General features: G+C 51.0%; 1 protein-coding gene across 1 annotated transcript in view; it reads left to right on the top strand.

Moving 5' to 3' along the window:
• Positions 1 to 605: 605 nt before the first annotated feature.
• RSPO4 (R-spondin 4) overlaps positions 606 to 9,872 on the top strand; it is a 62,991-nt gene continuing 53,724 nt past the window's right edge. Inside the window, exon 1 of the mRNA XM_012559579.1 lies at positions 606 to 684. Within this exon, the coding sequence (XP_012415033.1) occupies positions 606 to 684 (79 nt within the window). The remainder of the gene's footprint in view (positions 685 to 9,872) is intronic.

Below are 9,872 nucleotides of genomic sequence, written 5' to 3'. Positions count from 1 at the left end.
GAGACAGAAAGAAAAAAAGAGAGGGAGGCACGACGAACCGTGCAGGGCCGGGTGCAGGAGAAAGAAGAAACAGAAAAAGTTGGGGAGAGACCAGAGACAGGAGGCTGAGCAGAGCAGAGGCGTGGATCTCCGTGTGTCTGAGCATCTGTACCTGCATGTCTGTGTGTGTGTGTGAGTGAGAGAGAGAGAGAGAGGGTGTGCACGCGCCTGTCTCTGTAGCTGGCAACGGTATGTGAGTAGAACAGTGCGGAGGGGGCGGACAGCGGGACAGACGGACCTCTGGCTGCGGCCTGGAGACCCCCTGCACGACGCCGGCCCCGAGCGGGTTAAGGCACCGCCCCCGGCGCCGGCTCCTCCCCGCCAGGGCAGTGCCCAGGCTCTGCCGACGCCCTCACTCGACCTAGCGGTGGACCCCTGGGCAGACGGCGGGTCCCTGGCGACCGCACCGACGCCGCGCCCCGCGGATGCGCCGGGTGCACCCCGAGCAGCCCTCTTGCCGCGCTGCCGCCGGGTCGCCGCCGGGCTGTGGGGCCGCCCGGGGAGCTCCCGAGGGCACTGCCTGGGTGCCAGGAGCCCCGCACGCCCACCCGGACCAGACTGCCCAGATGCGGGCGCCACTCTGCCTGCTGCTGCTCGTCGCCCACGCCGTGGACATGCTCGCCCTGAACCGAAGGAAGAAGCAAGGTACGCAGGGCGGCCGGGGCAGGCACAGAGTTGCAGGCCGGAAATGGCCCTTGGGCATCAGCCCAGAGCCTGGCGCCCTGGTCCATTGGCTCCTCCAGATATGGTGTCAGTCCCACTTTACAGGGGGAGACTGAGGCCTCAGGGCACCCAGGAAGAGATCCGTTGAGTGAGCGGGGTCAAGGAGGCTCTCCAGGAAGAAGGGGCTGGCAGAGCACACTCACTGTGCCACTGCCCTGTACTGGTAACACTGCGGGAGGCAACGGGTGGCTCTGTGCAGAGAAGAGAATCCTGAAGTGCCATCCTAGAGGTCACAGGGACTAGGGGACAGAGTTAGTGGCTCAGAAACCATTTCAAGCCTCCATGCTGAGCCAGGAGGTGACATAAAGAACCCTGGGCTGGGAGTCCAGATGCCTGAGTCCAGCCCCATCACAGACCCTGACTCATGGTGGCACCTCTGAGCAGGCTGTGGTCCTTGGTGGGCCACTCCTCTGGTGACAGAATGAGGCCTGAGTCCACCTCTGCTGGTGATGACTTGGAAGAGGTCCAGTCCCCCAAGCACCTTGATGTTTCCGTCTTGACTCCTAGGGCCCCTGGAAAGATGAACCAAGGCTCAGCTGATAAATGTGCCTGGGATGCAATGCCAGGAGCCCCTTGGCCTCTCACTCCACAGCCCCTTGCTGTGAGAGGCAGACAGTGCTCAGGAGGTGGGTCTGAGGCTGTCCCTGCAGAGCGGAAGTTGACTGTGGCAGGCAAGCCAGTGGCAGGTCTCCTCCCTAGGCAGGCAGCCCGTTTGCTCTAGTGTCCAGTCTGAGAACCAGCAGTTGAATATATCCCTGTGCCAAGGGCTTTCCAGCACAATCTCATTGAATCCCTTCTATATCTTCATGGCACAGAGGTCACCCCATTTTATAAAGCCGAGGTGCCAAGACTCAGAGAGGTTGCATAACTACTAAAGTTATACAGCAGGCGAGTGGAGGACCCAGTGCCTTCTCTCTCTCCAGCTCTGATGCTGGGCCTGAGCAAGGCTACACGGGAGAAAGAACGAGGGAGAATGGCCAGCCGTTGGGGGGCTTCTAGTCTATTTGAGTGAAAAAACCCTACATAGACAAAATCACTCCTGGGAGTGAAGCAGGAGGCAGAGAGAGGCTTGTGGGAGACTTGCGAAGTGGGATTGGATGGAGGGGGGTTGGGGAGTCTGTGACCCAAGGCGTCCAAACTCTGGTGTAACTGGACACAGGGACCCAGGGAGTGGAGAGGTGGGTGGGTTTTTAGGTGAGTTGGGGGGAGTGTGGGACACCATGGGGGCACTCCTTTGTGAATGGTTAAGAACATGGGCTCTGGAGCCAGTCAGCCTGGGTTCAAATCTTGGCTTCCCTGGTTACCAGCCAGTGACCATGGGGAAGTCACTTTGCCTCTCCAAGGACTGGTTTACCCATCTGAGGGTCCTTTAGAAGATCCCTAAGATCCTTCTCAGCTCTGAAAAGAAAAAAAAAAAAAAAAAAATCAAAATTTCTCTTCATTGACTCATCTTTAAAGCGGGAATAATAAACTTAAGGACCAGTTCATGGGGAAGGTTTTAGTTAGGGCTAAATGTGTGTGTTTGTGTTAAATGCTTAGCAGAGCAGCAGGCCCCTAGTGAGCTCATGGAAGTAGTAGTCATTCTCATTTCCTGGCCATTTTGTCCTTGGCTACTCACATCAGCCTAGTTGAGGGAGAAGCTACTCATGCCCCCGTTTTATGGATGAGGAAACTGAGGTTCATAGTGGGGAGCTGACTTGTCTAAGGTTGCACAGCAGGTGAGTAGCAAAGCAGGCCTTGAACTTCCATCTGTCTGACATGGCATTGAGAAGATGTCTCCTAAGCTATGATGATCTTTCCTGCTCAAAACCTCAGTTTCCTCATCTGCAGAGGAGCTGGTATAGAAGATTTTTAAGGTTCTTCTCAGTTATAAAAGAAAGAGAAGACGAGTGGCACAGGGCCAGGTGCAGGAGAAAAAAGAAACGGGGAAAGTGGGGGAGAGACCAGAGGAAGGACACTGAGCAGAGGAGAGGGATGGGGGTCTCCGTGTTATCTATGCATCTTTACCTGCTTGCCTGTCTGTGTGTGTGTTATAAAAAAAAGAAGAGGAGGAAGAAGAAGAAGAAAAGAGAGGGAGGGAGGGAAGGAAAAATTCCAGTCCCTCTCCCCCTCCCCAACTCACCACCACCTCCCCAGGAGCTGAGTGAGGAGGTCAGGGAATAGCCTCGTTTGGTACAGGGCCCCTTCCATAGCAGCTGATCTCCAGCCTCCGGGACACACACCTGCCCAGTGTCTTCAGAGAGACCCTTGTGATCCCATTTATCAGTGGGGTGTAATGGAGATAGCCTGAAGCTAGGGGACCCTGGCTTTGGATTTCAGTCCCACCCTCAATCCCATTGTGCTGTGTGACCTTTGTCAAGTGAGCCCCCCCACCCCCCACCCTCCAAGGCCTCCGATTCTCTATTGGCACTGGGGTTGGGGCGGAGGTTAGGTTAACCCTTCTCATAGCATATTCTGCACGGTGTTCATAGGAGTTATGGCCAAATAGGTTTGGAAAATGCTGGGTTAAGCAGATTTGTTGACTGAAGGACTCATCACAGCATGCATGGTAAAGAGGTGGGACAGAGAGTGCGACTTTTCCCAAACTTACACATCAGAGACCATTTTCCATGAGACATCTGCTTGGAAAATTCTGCACGAGATCCCCAAAGGTCTGACTAGCTTTGATATTCTGGTCTAACTCTGGCAGGAGAAGTGTCCTGGAGGCACCTGGGTACTGGTAGTGCTTCATTCATTCAATCGTTCATTTACTTGTTCAGTCAACAAGGGCAGCCTCTGTGCCAGGCTCTGTGTTGGGAACCCTGGGGACACTGAGGAGCTGCCAGCCTGGAGGGTTGACCCCTCCCTGCTCTTCCCCAGCCTGCCCACCATGCCCGAGTCCTTGGCCTCAGCCTCTGATCTGGTCTGTGAGGTCAGGAGGAATGACTTTCTCCCTCACCCGGTCCTAGTGGTCACTCTTAGGACCTCGCTTCCGCTTCCGCAGACTTGTGCTTCCTCAGGCTCCGGCGTCACTGTTTTTTTTTTTTTTTTTTTTTTTTTATGAAACCCAATTTTTCTGTTTCTAAGACAAAAAAGAATGAAAGAAAAGGCTTGAAAAAGGCTTGGATCTAGTGTCTCTTACAAAACAACATTTTGATTAATTAAGGGTAAATGAATTAGAACCAGATGGGGCCGTTTCTCTTGAAACACGCTTGGGTGTCCTGGTCGAGGGAAAACTGGGCAGAATGAGGGGCCTCTGGTCTGTGCCCCCTACCCTGGGATCTGGAGGTTCACTTTGGCAATGAGGAGAAGCCGGACCATGACTGATTTCCCCAGGCATCCAGGCCCTGTTGGGGAGGGGGGCTTGGTGGAGGCAAGACTGTCCCACATTCACATGACACTTTTAAATACTTCTAGATCTGAGGCAAGGAGCCCCGGTGGTGCAATGGTTAAGTGCTCAGCTGCTAACCGAAAGGTTGGCGGTTTGGACCCATCGGGTAGCTCTGCGTGAGAAAGACCTGGTTATCTGCTTCCATAAATATTGCAGCCAAGAAAACCCTATTGTGCAGTTCTGCTCTGTCACGTGGGGCCTCTATGAGTCAGAATCGACTGCATGGCACACAACAACAACAATGGATGTGAGACAGCTGGGGGCAGAGGGAGGAGCTCTGGAATTCAAGTAGCCTCATGTTCAAATCCTGCCCCTCTCCTGCCCTAGATGTGTGACCTTGGGCACCAAGCCTAAGTTTCCACATCTGTGAAAACCTCTTTGGGTGGTTTGCGGGAAGGTGCCTGTCTTAGTCATCTAGTGCTGCTATAACAGAAATACCACAAGTGGATGGCTTTAACAAAGAGAAATTTATTCTCTCACAGTTTAGGAGGCTAAAAGTCTGAATTCAGGGTGCTGGCTCTAGGGGAAGGCTTTCTCTCTCTGTTGACTCTAGGGGAAGGTTCTTGTCATCAATCTCCCCCTGGTGTAGGAGCTTCTCAGCACAGGAATCCCAGGTCCAAAGGACACGCTCCACTCTCGGTCCTGCTTTCTTGGTCATATGAGGTCCTCATGTCTCTCTGCTCGCTTCTCTCTTTTATATCTCAAAAGAGATTGATATAAAACAACCTAATCTTGCAGATTGAGTCCTGCCTTATTAACATAACTGCTGCTAATCCCACCTCATTAACATCATAGAGGTAGGATTTACAACACATAGGAAAATCACATCTGATGACAAAATGGTGGACAATCACACAATACTGAGAATCATGGACTAGCCATGTTGACACACATTTTCTGGGAGGACACAATTCACTCCATAACAGTGCCCAAAAGGCACACAGTTTTTGTTAGGTGCCATCCAGTCAGTTCTGACCCATAGCAACCCTCTGTACAACAGAATGAAACACTGCCCAGTCCTGCACCATCCTCACCATGGTTGTTATGCTTGAGCCCATAGTTGCAGCCACTGTGTCAGTCCATCTCATTGAGGGTCTTCCTCTTTCTTTTTTGGACCCTCTACTTTGCCAAATAGTAGGTACCTCATAAAGAGTCATCCCCTTTTTCGTGGTTTCATGAGATATCCCTGTTAATTGGCCTAATAACGCATTTAGTTCTTCTGTTCTACCTCCTAGTTCATTGTGTAGTGCCTGGGGTCTTAAAAGTTTGCAAGCGGCCATCAAAGGCACAACAATTGGTCTCTTTTTGCCTGGAGCAGCAGAGGAAGGAGAGTCAGGAATAAGAGGAGGATATGGAATGTGTGGCTAATTGCCTCCATAAACAATTGCCTCCTTTGCCATGAGACCAGAAGAACTGATGGTGCCCAGCCACCATTACTGACCATTTTGATCAGAGATTCCATAGAAGAATCCTGATCAAAAGGTGGAAAATGCAGAACAGAATTTCAAATTCTCATGAACTCCAGACTTTCTGGAGCCACGGAGGCTGGATGAACCCTTGAAACTACTGCCCTGAGATAATCTTTAAACCCTAAACCAAAAATATCCCCTCAAGTCATCTTAAAACCAAGCAATAGTTTAGCTTAACAAGTAAAACAGGCCTGCCTTAAGCATTATGCTCTTTTAAGATCTGTCTATATGGGATCATATTGACAAGAGAAACTTGAAAGATTAGATAGGAACCTTAGGGGGCAGTGAGTTTATGTTAATGGTAGAGGAACAACTCAGAAAAGGAGGGTGAGAATGATTGCACAATTCAAAGAATGCAATCAATGTCACTGAATTGTACATATGGAAACTTGAATTGGTGTATTTTTTGCTGTGTATATTCTCAACAACAACAAAAATAAATAAATTATTAAAAAAAGATTCATCCCCTTTCCCTTCCCATTTCGTGGCAGGGTGGGATGCTCCCTGGACTAGGGATAGGGGGTCTCGTGTGGGTTAAATCTCACCTCTGCCTCTCTCTTGCTGTGTGGTTCCAGGCTAACCCCTTCTGCTCTCTGAGCCTCTTTTTCTTTACTATAAAATGAGGATGGCAGCAGCCAACTCCAGAGGCCTGTCATGTGGCATGAGTATAATTCTTTGTAAACTGCAGAGCCCTGTGTAGAGGGTAATGCAGCCAGCACTGTACCCTGTACACAGATGGAGAAACTGAGGCCAGGACAAGGCAGGTGATTGAAGGCAGAGGCAGAGATAGGTGAGGACCTGGCTTTCTTGTCTCCAGGTTTGGGCCACGGCTGGGCACAGAACAAGATGTGCCCCCCCTAAACACTGGCATCCGGGTGCAACCAGGAGAAGATGCATGTCAGGGGTGGTTCTGAAAGGGAAACAAACTCCTAAAGAGCAGGATGAGGGGTGATAACTGGGCCTGAGGGCTGAGGGAGGGCGCTGTGTCTCAGGAGAGCACCGCCGTGGGCAAGTCGTTCTTACAGTGGGTGTTTCTTCTTACACGAGGGGCTGGTTGAGAACAGGAAAGTAGACAACTGGCTCATAGGTCGTCAGTGAAAGGAGCCCGGTTGCCCTCTCTCCCTCTGCAGCCAGTTCTGAAGCCAGGCTTGGGTATGAAGGAGATGCTGCTTCACCTCACACTGCCTCCAAGCCTGGGGACACGCATCTCCCTCTCCCGTGGTCTGAAACCACCCAACCCAGCCACCAGAGTAGATCCTTGTGGCCACTTAGAGCCAGACATGCGCAGGAGCTCTCTGCACATGGGGCTTTGAATCGTCACCATGATGCTGCATGTGTTGCCCGTTTTCCAGACAAGGTAACAGAGGCCCAGAAAGGGGTCACTGCCCACAAACTCATGGTGACTGAGCCGGAATGTGGACCCAGAGTCTTGGAGGCTCCAAAGCCTGGGCGTGGAAATAGAAGAGTCTTGTCAGTGACTTGCTAAGGGCGGCCAAGCGGAGGCATCGAGAGGAGCCTCATCCGAGGGCTAGGAGTTCGGATTTTGTCAGGCAGAGGGAGCAGCGGGGTGGGGGCTGGAGGAGGAGCAGGGCTGCAGGAGGAGGAGGGGAGAGTCTGTCAAGGTGGGAAGGGCCCGAGGGGCTGCTTGGGCGGGGGAAGTGGAGGTCTGATTGAAGACAGGGCCAAAGTCCAGTCGTGGAGGGCCTTGGATGCCACTCACTTGTCACCATCGTCATGAAGAAATATTTATTGGGCCGCTCCTCTGGGCCAGGCCCTGGGCTAGGTGTTGAAACGGACAGACCCCTGCTCTCAGAGGGCGCAGCGTCTCCTTAAGTGGTAAGGAACGGAGCTGTTGGTAAGAACAGCACCAGCCGCAGATGACATTGCTGGACCCCACCGAGCCTCAGCACGATCTTCAGAGGCAGGCGGTGGGGATCCCAGTCTCAGCTGATGGATCGGAGACTCAGAGAGGAGACCTCATTTGGCCAAGATGTCACGTGGATGAGATGACCTTATTCGTTTTGCTGTCTTACCTCCTCTTGTTTATTTTTCTGTCCACTGCTTATCCACCTCATTCGTCCTTCTGTCTGTGAAAAGACTGAAGCTCACATTAATTCAAAGGTTTTCAAGCTGAAGTTTGCAACTCATTAGTGGATCGGGGAAATACCTTTAGTAAGTGCAACCAATGGAAAGGAAATGAAGGGAGGGGAGGGGAGGGGAGGGAAGGACAGGGTGGAACAAAATAGAAGAGAATCAAAGAGAATGGGGTCGGCAAACCTTTTCTGTAAAGGACCAGATATTAAATATTGTAGGTGTTGAGGGCCACAGATGGTCTCTACTACATGGTCTTTTTTGTTTTTATTTTTTTACAACCCTTCAAAAATATTAAAACCATTCTAACTTCACAGGTTGTACAAAAAACAGCCATGGACCAGCTTGGAATGTGGGCTATAGTTTGTCAGCCTTCTTTTTAAAAAAGAAAATATCAGACCGCATTGCAAATGTTATGATTAATTATTATTTCAAGAAACATGTTTCAGTTACATATACATGTGAGTGTGTGTACTTGTGACCGTGTGTGCATACGTGTGTGCTTATGTGTGTGAATGAGTGTGTGTGCATGTGGTGTGCATGCCTGTGTGCACGTGTGAGTATAGATTAGTGTGTGTGTGCGCGAGGCAATGATAGAAAATGTTTTTTTTTACATTTTTATAGACGATTTTCTAGAGCGGTTTGAGATGTATAGAAAGATTGTACAGAAAGTTCAGAGACTTCCCATATACTCTCTCTCCACCCTGTACACTGTTTCTCCTAATATTAACATCTTACGTTCCTGTTACATTTGTTACGATTGATGAAGGAATATTTCTGTGTTATTATTAACTGAAGTCCCTAGCTCACATTAGAGCCCCCAGTTTGTGGTGTACAATCCATGCATTTTGACAAATGCATCATGTCATGTGTTTACCATTACAGTATCAGACAGAATAGTTTCACGGCCCTAAAAATTCCCTATGTTCCATGTCTTCATCCTCCCGTCCCCGCCCCTGATTTTTTACCAAAAAGCGTAGAAGCGCTGCATGAGTTGAGCTATCTTACAGGCTCGGACCTTTTCAGCCATGACCTATTGTAATTCTCACGACTTCTGCAGGAGGCAGGTTCCACGAGTTTCTACGAGGTTCTGTGAAGATCCCCATATTGTACATGAGGGAGATTGAGGCCCCATGGGTCACACAGCAAGTAGGCATCAGCACTGAGACGTGAACACAGGAAGTCTGGCTCCTACACCAAATTGCCTCAGTGAGCGACAACTGCTCCAGACACTTTTTTTAGGTCCGTAGTATCGATGCTTGTTTCTAATCACCCTGAAGCTGGTGACCACTTCCTTCCCAAGGCATGTGGATTTTAGCTTCAGGAGCTGGGTGAGCCCTCAGCCCTGAATATCCTCCTGGATCAGAAACCCCTGAGCAACCAGGGTGGTCTAGGCACGGCAGGTTCCTTTCACATTGACCTTCATGCTAGCCATGCCTGGTAGATGTGGTTGTCCCTTCTCTTCCCAGAAGAATAAAGCTGGTTCAGAGAGGGGGACTGGCTTGTCCAAGGTCACACAGCAAATATGTGTGTAGCCTGGGTCTGCCTGATTCCGGAAGCCCCAGGGCAAATTGCTGCCTGCTGAAGACTTCTCCAGAAAACCCATTGAATGCTGCCATTAACCCCGCTCTTGTCTGTACAGCACTTTACAGTTTGCAGAGCACTACAGCTTTCATTTTCTCTCTGGAGTTCCAGAGAAGGGTTATAGAATCCTAGAGTGTTAGGGCTGAAAGGGCCAAAAGAGAACTCTGAGACCAATACTTTTAAAAATGAAGACTCAGAGTGGGGAAACGCCTTGCCCACGGTCACCCAGCCAGGGATGGAAGGGAGGGTGCAGAAGACACCAAGGGGTGAGGGTGCCTTTGGGTAGGTGGAGGAAGGCAGCCTGCTCCAGAGCCTGACTGTGCTGGTGTAGAGCCTCTCAGAGCCTCAGTTTCCCCCTGTGTAACTTGGAAGTGCTTGGTTGGCTTTGCCTTTCTTCCAGGGCTGGGATATATGTCACATGAGAGGACGGGGTCAAAAGGGCTTTCGTAGACCAAAGGCTGTCTGCAGAGGCTTCTTAACAATCAGAGGCTGGCTGAGGGTCGGGACCTCACCGCACCTCTCAAGTTACCCAGGCAACGCAGAGTGGGCCACACGGGCGCTGTTGCTTGGCTGTGTGGTTCCATGAGAGGGGCCTG

The sequence above is a fragment of the Trichechus manatus genome, unplaced genomic scaffold, assembly GCF_000243295.1.
Source record: "Trichechus manatus latirostris isolate Lorelei unplaced genomic scaffold, TriManLat1.0 scaffold00008, whole genome shotgun sequence".
Taxonomy (NCBI): domain Eukaryota; kingdom Metazoa; phylum Chordata; class Mammalia; order Sirenia; family Trichechidae; genus Trichechus; species Trichechus manatus.
The sequence above is the reverse complement of the archived record's forward strand: the minus strand, read 5'-3'. Positions and strand labels throughout refer to the sequence as shown.